This window comes from Hesperophylax consimilis, chromosome 9, assembly GCF_061612785.1.
Source record: "Hesperophylax consimilis isolate HC1 chromosome 9, BYU_Hcon_1.0, whole genome shotgun sequence".
Lineage (NCBI taxonomy): Eukaryota > Metazoa > Arthropoda > Insecta > Trichoptera > Limnephilidae > Hesperophylax > Hesperophylax consimilis.
In genome coordinates this window covers 21,532,343-21,552,431 of record NC_142844.1, presented here as the reverse complement: position 1 = coordinate 21,552,431, position 20,089 = coordinate 21,532,343, and the positions used below count along the sequence as shown (strand labels likewise).

General features: G+C 34.9%; 1 protein-coding gene across 10 annotated transcripts in view; it reads right to left on the bottom strand.

The window, feature by feature from the left end:
- The window catches only part of Msp300 (Muscle-specific protein 300 kDa), a 280,129-nt gene that overhangs the window by 72,967 nt on the left and 187,073 nt on the right, over positions 1–20,089 (bottom strand). For all 10 annotated transcript variants that reach the window (XM_089635781.1, XM_089635784.1, XM_089635785.1 and 7 more), the window contains 2 exons: positions 17,984–18,289; positions 17,072–17,223 (listed from right to left, as the gene is read on the bottom strand). In XM_089635781.1, coding sequence (XP_089491907.1) covers positions 17,072–17,223; positions 17,984–18,289 — 458 coding nt within the window. The remainder of the gene's footprint in view (positions 1–17,071; positions 17,224–17,983; positions 18,290–20,089) is intronic.

Below are 20,089 nucleotides of genomic sequence, written 5' to 3'. Positions count from 1 at the left end.
ACGGTTACTTAGTCAAACTATTATAATTTAGTCCCAACAGATATCAAAGACTAAAGACACGCGTTCGTGTGAATGGTATTCAGTGACGCGCAAGACGATTTAATATATTTATTATCTAATAGTGATTTAGAATCTATTTTATACCATGATCTAACATTCCTAAAAACACACGGAACCGTCGTAACGTGGAGCTTGCAAACCGGCGTTCACGTTAGCCTTATTATTATTACCACCGAAGAGACAAACCGATAGAGGCGTGTCCGTGTGTCCAAAGTAAGCTCATTTTTTTCTTACTTCTGGTGAAATTGATAATTGATAAATGTGAAATATTTTAAAATATCGAAATTCTTTCTTAACTCCGCTAAATCTTTTTGAGTAGAGGAAGGTTCTAGCCCCATGTTCTAGGAAGGAGGAAACACAGAGGCCGGCAAATCGTTCCACAGCCGAACCGTTGAACTCAAGAAAGAGTGATAGAAACGACCCATTCTCATGTGACAAATGTTGGACGTGTGTTTGGCGTGTTTCCCGGCTACGCACCGGTGCCGAAGAGACCAATGACGCTAGCTTCTTGGAGCATCTTCCATTGAAATACCGGTAGAACAGGGACAGGCATCCCACCTGACCCCAGTGCTCAAAGATTGCAATGATAGGGGAATCAATCAAATGGACGGTACGACTGTCGGTACGACGGAGTGCACGGAGTTTCTTGGAATTCTCACTCGCATACCACATCTATTGTTGCCGTGGTTGCGCTAGCTGCAAGAAGTCACATCTCACATCAGGAAGATGCTATCTCCTTCTTCTATGTGGTATCATGAGGGGCTAACAGCCATGGCATGGCGATTGGTGATTGGTGAGCTCAGGCTATTTGAGTGGCGGTAGGAAACACGAAATAGATCGGTGAAAACATTAAAACGCAACTGTCAAGGATACTCCTCTCGTGATAAAAGTTATTTCTGAAGGTGAACAGAGAACATTTAGCCGTCCAACCCAGCACCAAGCGCGCATGCCTTACCGATTATTTTTAAACGGAGAATGATTTTTTCCGCGTTGTGATCTTAATAATAACAATAATTAAATGCTAGATTCCTCGATAAAACTTATACTCATCTGATTATTTCAATTTTCTTCCTAAATACAAAAAAAATAGTTGTTAAGATCCTTGGCTACGAATCTGGAGTTCACGGGGCGTAAATTTTATACGGTTAATTTGTGTTATTTCACAATTTATTCATTAAATTTTATACGGTTAATTAGTGTTATTTCACAATTTATTCATTAAATTTTATACGGTTAATTTGTGTTATTTCACAATTTATTCATTAAATTTTATACGGTTAATTTGTGTTATTTTACAATTTATTCATTAAATTTTATACGGTTAATTTGTGTTATTTCACAATTTATTCATTAAATTTTATACGGTTAACTTGTGTTATTTCACAATTTATTCATTAAATTTTATACGGTTAATTTGTGTTATTTCACAATTTATTCATTAAATTTTATACGGTTAATTTGTGTTATTTCACAATTTATTCATTAAAAATAATGCATAGTATATTTGCGGCACGTTTCAGAATGGTAGATACTCTCAGTATCGCCCTGGTGTAAGACCTCTATTCAGAATTGAAAGTTGCTTGATAGGGCTTTGGTCGTCTTTGGTTACAAGATCCTAATAACCAGGTACTTCTCCACCTTCCTCTCCCCTAACTCTTTCCCCTCCCCACTGCCTTCGGCCTCATAACTCCGATTGGGGATGTCATAGCCTCACTGGCTCCAGACGGTTGGGAGCAGTTGCTCTTATGCGGTAGTCACATAAAAAAAATCAACCATCGGAGGTTGGATATCATCAGGGTAATCTTCAGTCCGCAGACTACTGCACATGTACCAGTCAGGTAGTAAAAAAAATAGCATCGTTGAACCTCAAAAACATTAAAGACATAATATCGGAAAATGATAAACTCATTTCCGCGTCAAATTGTCGGTTCTCATATTGCCGCTTGGCATGTTGGAAGCATTATTATGGTGAAATTTGAAACATTGAATGGATTTTGGTTGGCTCGAAGAGTTATTATTATGGGTGGGGTAAATGATAATGTTCTTTCTCAAAACATGCAAATGGAAAATCTGGTATGAAGTCTTTGTTTTACAAATATATTTAAAATAAATGTATTATTACTATAAAACAATACCCATTGAAAAGAGAATCAAAATAAAAATTGCGCGCTGCATAATGCAATACCCGTTAGCACTTAGTTTTTTTTACATCAATAAATGACAGAGAAGCTATTTTAATAAATAGAATTGTATTACAGCTCAAAACAAATACGCAAACTAGTTGGGGCACACTGAAAATAAGACTAGTTAAAGTACGCTGAAAAGAAATAATATGTTTTTTTTTTATAGTGAATACCTCACAAGAGTCCCAACTGCTCCCGTCTGGAGCCAGTGAGACTATGGCATCCCCAATTGGGGGATGTTGTGAGGCTGAAGGTAAGTGGGGAAGGGAAAGAGGAAGGTGGGGAAGTACCTGGCTATTCAGATCTAGTCACTAAACACGGCTAAAGCCATTTGGAGCAACGTTTCAATTCTGAATAGTGGTCTTACACCAGGGCGATACTGGTAGTATCTTCCACTCTGGAACGTGCCGCAAATATACTATATATTATTTTAATTAATTAATTGTGAAATAACACAAATCAATCAAATAAAATTTATTTGCGCACGCCGGGTTCGAACCCGCGACCTTCGGAATGGCAGTCCAATGCGTTACCACTGGACTATGCCGGCCGTCAGTGACAGGATTATAAATTATAACTATTCCCGCAAAATGTTCATGAAAAACAATGCTTCAAGGATGACTTTATTTTGAAATGCTGTGCAAAACAACAACAGGAAAATATATTTTTAAATGTAACATAAAAGTGATGTCAAGTGAAGTCAGTTTTCAATCGTATTTCATTTTCTTGTTCACGTGAAGTTTTGCACCAACTGCTCTAAAAATTCAGCGCCCTTGGTGTTCCGGTCGCACCGGAACAGATGCTCCTAGCTGGGGTGTTAGATACATTCGTATCGTATCGATACGGCACAAGATGTCCAACTGCCAGAAACTATGGCATCACCATTCTAGAGATGCCGGGGGGTAGAAAGTGGCAAAGTGGCAAAGAAGAAGAAAAATGGGAAGAGAACAATTGTGGAGAACCTGGCCTTTCAGATTTGGTCGTTTAACACAACTAAGGCAATCTCAACCAATGTTTCTATTGGGAATGGGGTTCTCCCCTTTAGCGATACTGAAAGTATCTTCCATTATTGAATGTGGTGTAAATTATTAGTATAATTTTATTATGTTTGTTAAATATAAAAGATTAAAATTTATTTTATTTGCCCGTACCTGGTTTCAAACCCTACAGTTCATTGAGCTATAATGAATAAGGGCAGTCCATTTTAACTTTTTAAATTTTTTTAGGTCATTAATGACCTTCTACCTTAAATACCTGTATATTTTTTATTGTTATTGTTAGTTTATATAATTTTAAAAAATTCCAAGTTTTATTTTTTCGGAATATTGTTTGGTCTCCCGAAAAAGCATCAAATCTATGGACGTGATCCGTGTCGTTACCAGTCACAAAATGCCTACGTTTTTCATTCGATTACCCGCTTTTAACATCGAAGAACACTGAGTAAAATGTTAGCATCTCTTCACTAATGTTATCGTATTGAATCAAAGTGCAATAATGCATCAATGACCGCACTTGATAAACAATTTACCGGTGTTTAAAAACCTGCAGTAAAACATGTTCGTCGGTTCAAATGTGAATGTGGACCAGAGCTGTATTCTACAATACCCAAAAGAGATGAAGAGATTTTCAAATTCCCCACAAAATCACCACAAGTTGCTTTACCCAAAATGAAACAAAATTCTATTGAAATTAGCATTAATTTTTTATTATCTAGTTATTTTCGGATTTGCCCTTCGTTCAGGCTTTAAAAGTAGACATTTTTAAATTTGCCGCAAACGAAAACGAAACATAGTGCGTTCTCACAATTATTGTAAATATTATTTTTCAATTTGGTTTGATAATCAACAAATGCCCAGAATCCCTGCATTTTCCTCCCAAAAAGGTTCTCCACGCAAAAAAAACCAATTCTTGAAAATATTAAAAATTCCCTGCAATTTATTTGGGGAAGTCTCCACAAATTGGAAACCCCGATGTGAATGTTGTAGACCATAGATATAATACTCACGTAGACTGGTTGTGATGAATAAGCAAATTCAGTCGTAACAACCAAAGCGTGTGTTTAATGCGATGGTATTTTATTAGTTTTAAAATGACGATTTATAAATTCTACGTACGAAAATTTAATAAAGGTATATAAATATATTTTCAGAGTCAGCGTTTGTCGATCTATACAGGGTGTATCGGCACTAACCCGACAAACTTTAACCAGCTATTCCTCAGCACATTTGGAGTAAAAAATGTTATGGGCACTTTGCTGTCCGGTAGCATTTTTTTTCAATTGAAAACAAAAAAAAATAAAATTTCCACACTACCTCACTGTCATTGACATTGCGTTTCGTGTTCAACAGCTGTTATAAGCAAGTATGTCAAAAAGCGTCTTCGCTCTTTCGCACACACTAAATAATAATAGTTAAAAATGAGACGAATGGTGCCGTGCCATTTCGTTGTGATTGTAAGTGTGCGCCAATATAGGTACACACGTGCATTATTCAACGGAATTCGAATAAAATATTTGCCAGATGGGTTTTCAAACTTTGACAAAGGATAAAACAGTGGTGACATGTGGTGAAAATATGAATAATAATTTTTTATTAAAAAAAACGTTACCGGACAGCAAAGTGCACATAAGATTTTTTTACTCCAAATATGCTAAGGAATAGCTGGTTAAAGTTTGTCGGGTACGTGCCGATACACCCTGTATGTATATATATTTTTAAGCCATAATATTTTTCACTGGAGTTCCTTATTCTTCCCGCAATACCCAAGCTTGTTTTCACATATCACAAGGTCCAACAGCAAGCTAACAATCCCACAATAACAATTACCAGGCTCTTATTCCTATCGCAAGAGCCAGGCTACCACCGTACATAATATAATATGTGCGCAAAAATCCCAGTGTCATTTTTTTACGCTGCAGCGAATTGTCTCAAAGTCAAATGCGTGTGCCATTTCGGTACTACGAGCGTAATGTTTGAGATTATCCATCTCGCATAGGATCTCCCAGATTCCTGGTGTGAGATGCGATGAGAGTAGGTACATATTACCGAGCCAAGCCAAGAGGAGGCAAGATTCGCGTCGTCACGGGTTCGGTGATGTAATGGCGGGCGGACCGAATATTCCGCATAGCGAGCGCCCGCCAACTAGCGCAAGTCGCTAATCTATACATTCTATACGTTCACCGTACAAACACAACATTATCATACGTCATGTCAAACAGACGTAAACACTTTCTACAGCAGGCTTGGTATGTCTCTCAATGGTAACTTAGCGCTGTTCCGATACTAAAACACACCAGCCGGAACACTATTGATCTACATTACATGCTCGCAGTGTGCACGTTACGCCTAACCTAACCCAACTTTACCTAACCTTACCTAACTAAGAAACTTCATTCTTCTCGTTTTATTGCCTCATTTGGCCGATCCCACCCCCATACGCTTTATTTGTTGGATTAGGGTAGGTTGGGTTGAGAGGGGCGTAATTAATACATTAATCTTGAGCATTTCCATATAGCTACGAAAAAAAAATCAATTTATTTTCAATTGTAATTTACGGTTGTATATTTTTTTTATTGATACATTAGAAGTATTTTTTTCTAAAATATTATTAGGTAATGTGAGCCTCACTAGGTTCTGTTAACAATTAACATAACATAAACATATTATTTTATTTTCGATTGTATTTTGGCTGTAGGTATATCAAAAACATGTTAATAAATTTTCGATGTATTTTGCGGCTGTATATTAAAAACATGTTAATTTATTTTCGATTGTATTTTGCGTCTGTATATCAAAAACATGTTAATACATTTTCGATGTATTTTGCGGCTGTATATCAAAAACATGTTAATTTTCGATTGTATATTGCGGCTGTATATCAAAAACATGTTAATTTATTTTCGATTGTATTTTGCCGTTGTATATCAAAAACTTGTTAATTTATTTTCGATTGTATTTTGCCGTTGTATATTAAAAACTTATTAATTTATTTTCGATTGTATTTTTCCGTTGTATATTAAAAACATGTTAATTTATTTTCGATTGTATTTTGCGCCTGTATATCAAAAACACGTCAATTCATTTTCGATGTATTTTGCGGTGTATCAAAGATTTTACAGTTAACAGTCGAATACCAAAATGTATGCAAAATGCAGCATATAATTTTATTTACCACAAAAATAACCCTTTATTTATCATAGACAAAGGAAGGGCTCTTCTGAAACAAGTCGATGGTGGAAGTAGATAAAAGTATACATATTAATTATGGCAAGCTAAAATGTATCTGCTTTGTACGAACATTAACAATATACATAAAGTATATTACAGAAAAATGCACATCTCATAATTTATGAATGTTCACCGCAGACCACAATATTCGTAAAATGTGGTGAGGAAAGCAAAATTTGAAATCCACTCATTTTATGCTTGCTAATACTTTGACCTTACGTAGGTAACTTTTCGCCTTTTTATATTTTATTTCATGTAATGGTTGTAGTTATGAATTTAAATACTGGAATATTGTTCCCGTTTCTGTTGTTAAATTTGCTTACTAGAACTAGTTGTGCAGTGGAACATCCGCAGTCGAACCTTCCACCCCCTCGGAAATAGGGGGTAGTCTAGCCCCATAAATCGTATAGGCAGTAGGCACGGCTAGACTTCCAAATATCTACGTTTCTGGGAAAGTTGGACAAAACAAAACCTTAACTGCATAATATGAAGTCACAAAATACTAGATACTACTGAAGTGATAGATGTGTCTGTTTGACTAAAGCCTAAATAAGCACAATTGTTGAAATGAATCTTTTCAGAAAATTACATGTATTTTTTTCGATGTGAAACCACACAACTGATTCCAACCGTCTGGAGCTAGTAATACTATGCTATCCCGAAACAGAGATGGGAGACAGGAAGGTGGGAAAGTACCTGACTATTCGGATCTAGTCACCAAACACGGCCAAAGCAATTTCAAGAAACTTTTCAATTCTCAATGGTGGTCTTACACCAGGGCGATACTGAGAGTATCTTCCACTTTCTAACGTTTCGCAAATACACTACATATTATTTTAAATTATTAAACTGTTAAACAACACAAATTAACTAAATAAAATTTACTTGCGCACGACGGGATTTGAACATGCGACCTCCAGCTTGCTAGTCGAGAGCCTTACCCCTCGACCACATAAGCCATCAAATTTGGCTTCTCGGGGTCTCACAGGAGTCGAAAGGTCTTATGTAAACTGGCGACCTTGGTTATCTTACAAATCAGTATAGATAGTAAAGGTACCCAGTGAGGCCAACATTACTAAATTGAAATATGAAATATTGTAAAAAAAATGTATCAACAATAAAAAAAAATAAAAATAAACTAGTGTCATGTCAATAGAGTCAGAATAACAGAAGAGTAAGTACGCACGATACGATATATAAAAGTAAATAAAGCAAGGAGCGTGCGCGAAGATAGAGTTGCGTGGCGGTTTATCCTCTCTGCCTCTGCCTCCGGGGAAACGGTTTGGTAGTTAGTTAGTGTGGTAAGGCGTAGCCACTGTAAAATTAGGAATGTCAGCGGTCGGAGGAATATAATTATATATATAAAGTCTTGAAGATACGAAGATGACGTAAATGCGGCAAGCGGCACGTTCGCTCTCAGTGACGCCAGCCGGAGCCATGCATCGGATTTAGCCACAAATAACCGGAACCATAAATTATACATTTTTTAGGCACTTCTACGTTATTACAATGACGGCGTTAACATATGCGTGTATTTAAAAGTGAAGTTATACCTAACTATTACACCGCTATGTTTGGTTGATAACCTCGTTAGTTGAGTTAAGTGTAGAAAAACAAATAAATAACCGAAAACAGGGTGCGCCAATAAAAAAAAAACAAGTTGAATTTCGTTTTTTAAATACAGTTATCTTTTTTCACATAGTAAAATCCGGATTTTAATCCTTTTATATTGAGTCACTGATTATAAATAGTTGTGATCTAGTACCGACGGTTTATTAATTGAATAAATGTTTACTGGTATTTTATTTGCGTAATCGCTTGTGTAATAATGCACAAAACCTGCATAGCAGCTGCATTATGACACACTTTTAGGCACTACACCAAACGCAAACAGCCATCCGTGACCTCAGACATTTTTTGGTAGAAAAATATCCACAAAAGTTTCGTGAAGGAATTTTAAAACAAAATGTGAAAATGTTTCGCAACCAAAAAAACTTTTTAAATGTTGACGTTATCTTTGTTGGAAGCCTTCGAATTATAAAGTTACATGGTCAGATAAAATATTATTATTGGCACGCCTTAATTTGAGTGTAAACGCTCGACGCTGACGAGAGTATGTATGTTGAAAATGTCAATATAATATACAGAAGAAAAAAATCTAACAAAATGTTATAGTATTCTGTCATCGTGTACATAAAGAGCTTTAGCGTGGACATGACATAACGCTAATAAACTTTTAAACTTCTAGGAATTCTACAAAATAAGGCTTCGAAATCACCGGATAAAATCGTATTATAACACTAAGGACGGGTTGTTTCGGAGAATTTGAATTCATCAAATTTTCAGGTTCTGCGAAAGTCCTATTAGAGTTCTGTTATTATATCATTATTGGCTAGTTGTTTCACAAAACTGAAATAATAACAGAATCTGAATAGAACCTTCACAGAACTTGAAATTCAACTTTGAAATTTGATGAATTATTCAAATTCTGTGAAACAACCCGTCCTAAGAAAACGCAATAAAATATGCATAAAAACCAGGAGAAGACTTTACGTGAGAATTTTAAAAAAATATTTCTATTTTAACCCTTTTGTTGAAAACACGTCTGTGGCACTTTTTCTTTCCATTGGTGACAGATCACAGACTACCTAAATAAAACGTTATAAGGGAGACAAATATTGCCGGCTTACGAATAACATGGCAATATTATTTGAATTCTACCCACTTCCATTAAATTCGTGCGAAGACCCGATTGACTTGACAGCCAATTTTGCTGCTATTTTGTCGTAATGCGACCTAATAAAAGGAACTAACTTGCACACGCTTTACGCAAATCGATCGAGGAATCCGCTCCACATTGACTTGCGTGCATTGAATTTAAAAATAATGTTTTCTAGTCTGTACCGATAAATAACCGCTACGGAGCGAACATCGAGTCCCACGCGCCTCTCGCTGTCGACGGCAGAGCTTGCTGACTCACGCAATGGTCCCAGTGCGAGAATTTCGTCATTATTCTATTCAAAGGATGCGGCAGGACCTTGCGGATAATACAAGGACATTTCGGCAAAACGGGTTTTTTCAAGAACCTTCACGAAAATCCTTAATTTGATGAAGGTCAGAGAAATTAAGTAGAATCTAAGACATTTAAAAGAGAATATGACGAGAAATAAATTAGCCAATATCAAATTAACTATTTATTACAGAGGTCTGAGAACAACAAATTAACAAATATTGAACATTTTCGTTTCAAATATAAATAAATAAGGAGTGAAAAATCTTTCCGCGTCTTTTTCTAAAATTACTCAATAAAAAATGTTAGTGTAAACTACAAAAAAAAAACATTCAAGAAACAACTTTAAAAAATACAGTATTATAGCTAAAATTATGTGTGACAGTTTCACTTGATTAACTTTTTTGCTTTTTTATAAAATTATTTACAAAATAAATAAAAACAAGTTTTGTGGTTGAAATCGAACCTTTCTAGACTCCATTTGTCAAGCGATTTTAATGCCTATTACCTACAATATAAGGTATACCAAGAATATACACATTTTTGGCTAGTAGCTTCCTCTTAACTATAACTGAAACAAATTGGCAAAGCTTTTCGTGCTAGGCATTTCTAAGTCTACGCAACTATTTCAGTTCGCAAAGTAGGTACATGGAAAAAGGTTTCGATAATAATCCGAGGGAAGGAGGATAGAATATAGTTAAAAATTGATGGCCTCAACAAAAATGCTATAAAATTCTCTACTAAAACCTTGCCGAGATTAAGATTAATAATAACAAAAAAATTCAAACTGGGATAAGAATAAAGTAGATAGGTAATTCTTTTGGCAGTTATTTCCTAGGTATTTCTGTCAAGATCACCTCCAAGGATGTTTGTTACGTACCATCAAATCAGGTGGTTTCATAAAACAACAATAAAGTTTTAGTTACGTGACTACTTGTTTGTGTTCGAATATCAATCGACTATTATCTATCAGCTGTTCACCAATACCAATATAAAAATGCCGGCAGAGGGCTAAGTAAATATTTGACGACTAACACAGACCAATGTTTTGACGGAGAGAGTTAACCAATAGCAACAGCAAACCACTTCTGAAAATCGATCGAAAAGTTTATAATTGTGTTAAAAAGTTATTAATTTTCTGCTCGGTATCTTAGCGACTATTGATTTAATTTAAACTCCAATCTGCAAGGCCTAATAAATTACCATGACATTATGTTCAGCTTTCAGCAAACATAATATACGTGGATATTTAAATACATATACGTAAAAATATCGTTGCAATTTACTGTAGGTCGGGAAATAAGCGAACAATAAGGCAAAAAAAACACTCTTTCTATTTCAAAATACTAGACAGATCGGCCTTGACATTTTATAAAAGACTTGTAGAGCCATGAAAGCAAAAACAATTTTACCGTTGGTTCGGTTTACGGATATATCGATTGGCAGAAGTTGACTAGCCCGAGGGACACGGAGCGGAGCGGAATTGGGATATTTCTTGGCAAGCCGTCGCTGTTTTTTTAAGCAGACGGCTATAATATATAGGTCTAGTACCTACTCGTATATAGTATCTAGACGCCACAATCGAAATGCAAAAAGCAAGGAATAACAGAAAGCGAAAACAGAATGTTGCAGAGCCTAGTCAATAGGACGACATATTAAATGTTGCAGACAGACCTGGTCAATATGAGGAGACATTAAATGTTGCAGACAGACCTGGATATTATGAAATATTAAATGTTGCAGACAGACCTGGTTATTATACGATATTAAATGTTGCAGACGGGTCTTATCAATATGAAGAAATTATAAATGTTGGAGACAAAACTGGACAATATGATGAAACGTGAAATATTTTCTGACCAATCAAAATAGTTAATGTCGGAGACAAGTCTGGCCAAAACAGCGAACCATTAAATATTGGAGATAAGTCTGGTGTAGGAACAAATAGTAAATATTTTAGACAGATCTGATTACTAGATGTAAATGTTGGAGACAATTCTGGTCAATAGTGAATACAGCGAAACAGTAAATGGTGGAGTCATGGCATTTCAAAAAGAAGAAACATTAACAGATGGAGGCAGACCTATCAATAAAAACGATATCAACAGATAAAATAAGTCGGTAGGCATAAAAGATTTTCAAGGTTAAGTTCGAATTAAATTGTTTGATCTCTCAGCGAAGATTTTACGAATCTTTCATTGGCATTAGAGTTAAATAATATTTGTTTTAGTATAATAAATATTTTTGTAATATGACCATCAGAAATAACTCACTGTCTGGAACATATGCAAACTAAATAATTACAAAGCGTAAAATATACAGAATGCTTTAGCCTTCTGTAAAGGGTTACGGCGTTTTCAGTTCTGATTATTTTGCTTTGAGGTTACAGAAATAATTAAAGAAACCATCCGTTTTATTTACGAATACCCATAGAGAACGAAAATAATATTTATGTCGTTTAATTAAATTTTTTAACGACCTTAAAACAATTCGCAGAACTTCAATCAAGCTCAAGCACGCCAAAATCGATGTAGATTAATCATTATTTATAGGAATCGCATTTAATAAAACGTTGCATTCAAGGATAGCAGCACGATGTAATCAAAATAATTGGTGCTGAGTTTTGATAAAATTGATAGCCACTGACTTACATATTACTGGATAATATATTACGGAGTGGGCAATTAACTTTATGGCGAATATAGTATAAGAGCTTGTAATGTAACTTTTGAATACCATTAATGTGTGTCACAAATTGCCTGTTTATACGCTGGATCTAATTGTGGGTTTGCGAAATTATATTTATGGCCAAAATATTTATTAGGCGAAAGCGTGATATAAGATCGTCAAGACACACCCAAAACAATATCAAGTAACAAGACTGAAGGACATTACCTACCTAAATATTAGTACATAATAATCTGAACCTAACTAGATCCAGACAAACAAATTTTCAGGTTTATAGCTGAAAACCCGATCAAAAAACAGCGAAAACTGTAACAATTAGAGTTATATTTACTGTTTTTCTTTTTGAAAACTTTAAATCAATGCAACAACTGTTTTCAGATGGAAAAGTTATTTCTAACTATGAAGCTTTAAAATATCGTAAAGAATATTTTTTACTGGTTCAATCAGAAAAAAGAGCCAAAAAGACAAAGCCGGGAAGTAAAGCTAGTATTGTAAACAAATAGAAATTATTACGGTCAAGACATGTTATTTCTCTGTCAATTTTTGAGATGTGCTATGATTTTCCTACGCCGGAAGAACGTAAAAAATCTGGCTCACTACTAAACTACAAACAAATACAATGACAAGATTTCAAGACAATAAAAAAAAATTGGCTAGCTACATAGAATCATATTGTTACTAAGAAACCAAGAGCAGCAATGATTTCCTACAATCTGTCCATTAAAGAGAAAGTATTTTTATAATAATAAAATTAATAATCCTATTTACATACATTACTTGTAAAACGTATGTACGAGAATATAAATAAATAAATCATTATTATTATAAGGCTAGAAGTTAGAATATGCGCTGTGATGGTAAAAATATTTACATTAAAATTATCAAATTAACTAATGAGAAAGCATTTTTAGAATGCAGAGAATTTAGAATATTAGGCTAAGGTGCAAATGGTTGAAAAACGAGTGGCGGGAATTTTAAAATTCTAATGCCAACGTTCAGATATTTTCACGAACCGTCTACCGTCTTACCGGCTTGCCGGCTACCGGATTCCGAACGACCGGCGGAGAATGCATGGAGAATCATAAACCAAAGGTACGAATACCCATCGAATGCATTCACTGCACGAACGGTCAACCCAACTTGACCTTCGGTGGAACCTTGCTCCTAACACCCGTCATAACCTTCAACTAACCAATAGGGTACAGTAACATAATACTTGAATGAAACAGGATAGGTTAGCGATAGGTACCCACTTCTAATTGAAATGCTGCCTTTGTCACGGTGTCCTGTGATATCCTGTCTTCTTTTTTTTTTAAATGTACGCATCTCTCGATTACAAGTCGTTTATAAGCTAGACTTGTGCTATCAATACATCAACTAGCAGATAAAACCCGTTTCCGCGGGTTTTAGCTTCGCCCAATTTAGTCAAGTTCCCTGGTAGTAGAGTTTTGCCCCTTTGTATGTACAGCAGGGTTCCATGATAACTTGATAACAAAATGTTAAAAAAAAACAATTCAACACACCTATAAAATGTGCTATAAAGTTATGAAAAGTGATGAAACAAAAACTATGTAAAAGAGTTACATATGTAACCTGTTTAACTTAGTTTTTGTTTCATCACTTTTCATAACTTTATAACACTTTTTATAGGTGTTGAATTATCATTTTGATGAGTTATCCGGTCACATACAGCGGATATTATTAGAATGTATGCAAAATTTCACTTGTCACGTAGGCACCGATTCATTATTCTATCCAAATAAAAAAACATTTGTGAATGTGTAATATACGTATGTTGTTTAACTTCGTTCAATTGAAGTTTACTGGAAGAATGGAAACTAAATTCTACTAAGCCCGTTATCCCACGGGTCGGTAAGAAATCGTCATAAACCGTGTGCTGCAAGACCCGGCGCAGAAAATTAAGTTCGTTATTTATTTATACTGGGTTTTTACAGAGGATCTCACTTACGTGAGAATAATCTTGATAAAAAAACTCGGTTAATACACAAATAGGTACAACAATTATAAAAATCCACTCAGACATAATTTATTTTCATACATCTAAATAAAGATTCAAATATAAAACGAATTAAAATAAAAATTATATGAAAGCTCACTCAAATGACAAATACGAGTAGTACAAAAAGTAAGAGACACAAATAGAGATACAAGAGACACAAAGAGAGACGCAAGTAATACATAATATAAACAGCACAACATATTTTTTAAAAATAGCAGAACATTTTTTCTGAATCCATATAAATTATCGACGAAAATGTTTTCGTTTTTTTTAACCGATTATAAAATGTTTTCATATTTACAGTAATGTGGATTCCAAATAGTGCTTCCGTATTTTAGTTTACTTCTAATTAGGGCACTGTAAAGGTTAAAATTGATTGACGGTTTCTGAAAGGTTTACATATTCTGTGAATAAATCCCATAATTTTAAGTGATTTTCAATTAATGTCATTAGGGTGTACATCAAATATGAATTTAGAATCAAGTGTGATTCCTAAATATTCCTTCAAGTGTAGATCTCTTACGGAAGACACCTTTTTAAGAATAGAATTATTAATAACATAGAAAAAATTCTTTACAATTCTATTTCGAGTGAAAGTGTAACATTTAAGTGCATATCATTGACACTACACCATTTATTGAGTGTGAAGAGGTCATTTTGAAGCAGTTGATGGTCGGAAAAATACGTAATTTTACGAAAAAATTTAAGATCATCGGCAAAAAGCATAATCACAGTTTAATTTTGAACCGAGGTGATTTATGAATTTTAGAAAAAGCAGTGGGCCAAGATATGACCCCTGCGGTACACCAGGAGTTACAAACATGGGGGATGATTTGTATTCACTACTTTTTTCAGCGATCAATAAAAACAACAAATATTCAACACGCAATTTGTTGCAAACTCCGTCGGCATCCAAATAATAATTTTAAAAAACTAGACCAAGTAATATTAGTTTGAGTTAAAATAATCAATATGAGAATGAATTGTATGGTGAATATTCTCATATTCACCATACAAATTAAGTTGTTTTTGTAATAATTAATTAGTAAGTAAATGAACTTTTGCAGGACTTCAATAAATTTTCTGTAAGTAATTAAGGTAATTGTAATTAACTACGCACTTTTCTGGAGACTTTTTCAAAAAAAGAAGGGCGAACCGCAGTCGCATATGACATAATTACTTTCACCGCAATTTGAAAATGCTTTGGTTTTGCATTAAATTTGATTAACAAAGTTTTATTATTTAAACACTTTTGGCTTCCATCAAAATAATCGCATTGACTTTGCTTCGCTGAATTTACGCAATGCCATAATGAAACATTTAATTCAACAGTATTATTTGCGTTTGTTTTACAAGGAAACCTATTTATGATCGGAAGCCGTTGTTTGGCTTTAGAGACGATAAAACACGAAAGAGATGGCAAGGTCGCATGGACCTTTTTTTGGCTGCTTGATACGGTCAGAAATATAATGTTGCGTAGAGCCATGGAAAATCAAACAAGTGGTACGAACGCAACTTTAGATGCTAATTGGAAGACACATGTGACAATGTGCTACAGCTATAATAAACTAATTAATGTCTTCAGCGGCGAAAGGATTTTAAAAACAACTCGTAATAAAAACTACGAAAATCTAAATGTTTAACTAAAGGTTAAACTCTTTAAAAATTTGTCCTAAGATGCCAGACAGGTATGACGTGAAGCGATCTCGATATTATAAATAAACATAGGATAAAATGCAAAGGTGTTCTTTGTATAAAATAAGGTTTTTATGTACCTATTATTATGCTATTATTGGTACAATGGGAGGAAAGTTAAGCATTGTTCCTTTGATTAATTTGCATTTCGAATAGATAATCGTAGGATTATTACGGTTGTATGAATATAACGTTTCAATAGCTTTCAGGGGAATTGAGGTGAGATTGATTGAACGCCCACCAACATTAATTATGAACATCAAGTGCTTGCTCAAGGTATGATTTACGAGTATGAATCAGCAATTAAAATGTTACGCTATTGCACTTCTTGTGAACTTATTACTAGGCGAGATAAAAGCAAATTGAGGACATTAGTTTATTAGTCGGATTTGTAAACTGATAAACGACTTGGAAAAATATTGATAACGCAAAAAGGTAGTTAAAAAATGATAATTATTGATACATATTAACCGTGACTAATAATCATAGGACTTCAGAATTTTAAATCAAGTTTACGAGTAATGTATTTCTGGCAGAATCGGCCATTACTGAAGCGTGGAATCTGATAAAAGATAAGTCTTGATAAGACGAAAAACACCAGCGAATTGAATTTTCTGACGCAATCTCTAAATAGTATAATATAAGTAAGTATAAGTCGCTATCCGCGTCTATCTGTTTGTGCGCAAAGTTCTTTTATAATCATAATAATAATTTAAACTACGCAACGAATTTAATAAGGGTTTCACTGTCATTTAGAGAATTTCTTCCGGAAGGTTTATATATATAAAATATGAATATTATATTTATAGAAAGTATAAAAAATGCGATGTTTTGTAATCAAGTCTACATTGCTAACGCTGGCTAAACCTTTTGGGAAATATCAAAACAATGTACTACGGAATTGTATAGCTTTAAAAGGCCTACAGAAAAGTCGGAAACGGTATATGTCTATCACTTAAGGGTAAACCCCATCAACGCCGGGTACACGTCACCTAGTAGAAAATAAGGAAGGTTGAATTATAAATCCGGGAGTAGGAGCCTACATACAAATGCAACAATTATCAAATGGCGATGACAAAAATATCAATGTGCTAATAAAGAAAGAGCCAATCACTCGTTGTCATCATCAAAGAAAATTCCGCGAAAGAAGGAAGATTTTTAGAAACGGATAGGATAAAATGACACTTACTTTTCGTGGTCCTTGCACAGCTTATCGAGATTCTGTTCCAGATCCTGCGATGCCTGGTGGTTGTTGGACCCCAAGAAGTCCAGAACTGAGGGCGACAGCTCCTTTACCTCATCCACCAGCGGAGTTAAGGACTCGGCTTCTCCGAGGATATCCTGGGATTTAATGATATCCTGAGTTAATGTTATGTACATGCGCCATGTTACCAAAAAACTTTTATTGCTATTACTTGCAACCACGCATATAGTTTTATTTTTAACTGCAGACAATTAGATTATATAAATTTTTTTTTGAAGGAAGCAAACACTTTGGGGTGTGACGTTATATATTAATTGAAAAAACACAGTTTGTAAGACACCACTTTTTATTTGAATTAACAATGAGCCAACCGAGTTTCGCTTATCTCTAGCTTCATCAGGGCTTATTATATTAACTGTTAATATAATAAGCCCTGATGAAGCTTGAGATAAGCCAAACCCGGTTGGCGCATTGTTAATTCAAAAATAAAAAGTGGTTTCTTACAAAGTGTGTTTTTTCAATTAATATGGATTATTTCAATTAATATAGAGTGTTTGATTATAGACGCTTGAAAATCTTAACACTCTTCACTATTTGAGAGAAGTGATGACAATTTAGAAATGCTGATTGACTCGAATCCACTTATAGAGTGATCTCATCAAAATTAAACACGCAATAGGTAGGTACCCAATAGATGAAAAAATGCCAAAAAGTATTAAAAACCAATCTTTGGTCTCGTATCGGAATTTGGCTGTCATCAGGGTGCTCATAACCCTGCATCCCGGAAAACCGGTACCTAACCAAGAAGACTATATTTTAAAACAATAATATTAACCCTGTTCATGTAAAAACAGCGACTTTTGAAACGTGAAGAATGCATAATAATATAATACTTACAAGAAGAGCACTCTTCGCTTCTTCTAGTTGTTTGGCTGATCGCGGAGCTTGGTCCACGTGCCTGGCCCTCTCAGCGAGCGCTATGAGGGGGGCTGCCAGGCGCTGAGCGCTGTTGTCCAGGGCGGCCCAGCGCGCAGCCAGCGGCGATAGGGCGTCCCGACGCCGGCGCAGAGCGTCCTCGACCTCGCGCCAGCGCGACGCGACCACGTCGCTGCGAGCGCTGATGACAGCGCCGCTCGCAGCGTCCGCCTGCGTCAGGAGCTCTCGACACCGCTCTGACAAGATGTCCAGCAATGCCGCCTGACCCTGTCAACCAAAATTATGTTGGGAACGGTCAGTAGGCTATACATTTATTGAAACATAAGACACGCGCATTTGCATTACTGAAATCCAAATGAGATTCTGGAAGGGTAACATTTCATATCATCAAAATCAGTCAAATAAAATAGGGGAGTGTTAATTGAACGAAAATGAGGTAATCTTTTAGAGTAGCTGGACGCGCTTAAAACGTTTTTTTAAGAGATTTTAAAAGATAAAAATAAAGTTCGATATTTTGTCAATCACGGTTTCAAAATTTCATGTGTTTTGACAGTTTCAGTCATGTTTTTTTTCTTATTTGATGTATACGAATACATCAAATATGTATCCAGCGATTCTGAAATTTAACCCAAAATAATAAAAATAAAATTTTGTAAGGTTGTTGATTGTTGAATGCTTCTACATAAATAAACACTCCGGAACAACGTCAAGTGTACAGCGTACATATTAATTACCGGCGAAATATTATTATGTTTGATTAGCGAGATACTGTAAGATTCAGATAATTTTGTAAAAAAAGCGTTAATTGCACAAAACAAATATGAACAGTTACCGAGAAAAAAATGTTATATGACTTGAGTCGAAACTTTATCGAATTCATATCTGAATAGGAATTTAAGAAAATTTATTGCAAAGATTACAAGTTTTAATACCTAGTTAATTTTTAACTATACAATTATTAACATTATAAACAAATAAATGCCTAACAAATAAACATTCCGGAGGAAAACTTTCACTTTCAATATTTACCAAAATTTAAAAAAGAAATAATACGAAGTATTTTCGGAAAAATCACTTTTCCACAAGCTTGTTTATAGTCACTTTTCACGTTGGAAACATGGTTATATCATAAAATTCTGTTTATATTACAAAAACTGTTTTAATTTTTTCACATAACATACTGCGTTAAAATCCGCACTAGTAACGAAATCCTTAGCAGCTACCTAATAGGTATAAAGTCTTTGGCAAAAATCACAAAATATAAACTACATGACGGCACTCGGTAAGGCTTTAACGTGAAATAACAACGTTCTGTTCAGTTTTGAAGGCTTTGCCACCTGCAGGTAGCACCGTGGTAGCCTACTGACTAACTGCCTAACTGGCTGCCGACTGAATTATTAAATTGGAGATGATATTCCACGACCACCAGGGGCATTTCTCTCAGCTTTGGCCTTGAAACTCATTTGAAACCGCCACGCCCACCTCAAAATTCTTGTAGAAAACGAATAATATGGCTAAAAGCTCAGATCTCATTGGTTAGAGCAGAAGGATTGGTTTGATCTCTCGCTCTCTACCATAATGACTCGTGTAACAGAAAGAGATGACGGAATTTTGCCGTGAGTGGTTTATTTATACACGCGGGTTGTCATTTGCTGCCGAAATACTATCATTTCCGTCGTTTTAAAGTTGTTCGTGATAAAAATACAATATAAGCCAGTATAGTGTTAGCGAGTTACAAACATATATTCAACCTACCTACGTAAGTTCAAGTTTAAAGTGAATTGACAGTTTTTAGGTTATTACGTAACATACTTGGCATATGTCTTTCCTCCACAACGTATAAATGTTATTTATTATATCGACCAACTTATTCATGTTATTGATTAGTGTTATCCTGTATTATCTTATTGTTTTGGTGAAATTAAAGATTTTTAAACATATGTAACCATGAGTTCATGAGGCTAAAAAATGTCGGAATTCTTCGCCGTACTGTCGGACAATCATGTTTTGGAAATTTTCTTCAGTGTTGTTGCAAATTTCTTGTCATTTTGGGTTTCTTCTTCTCAG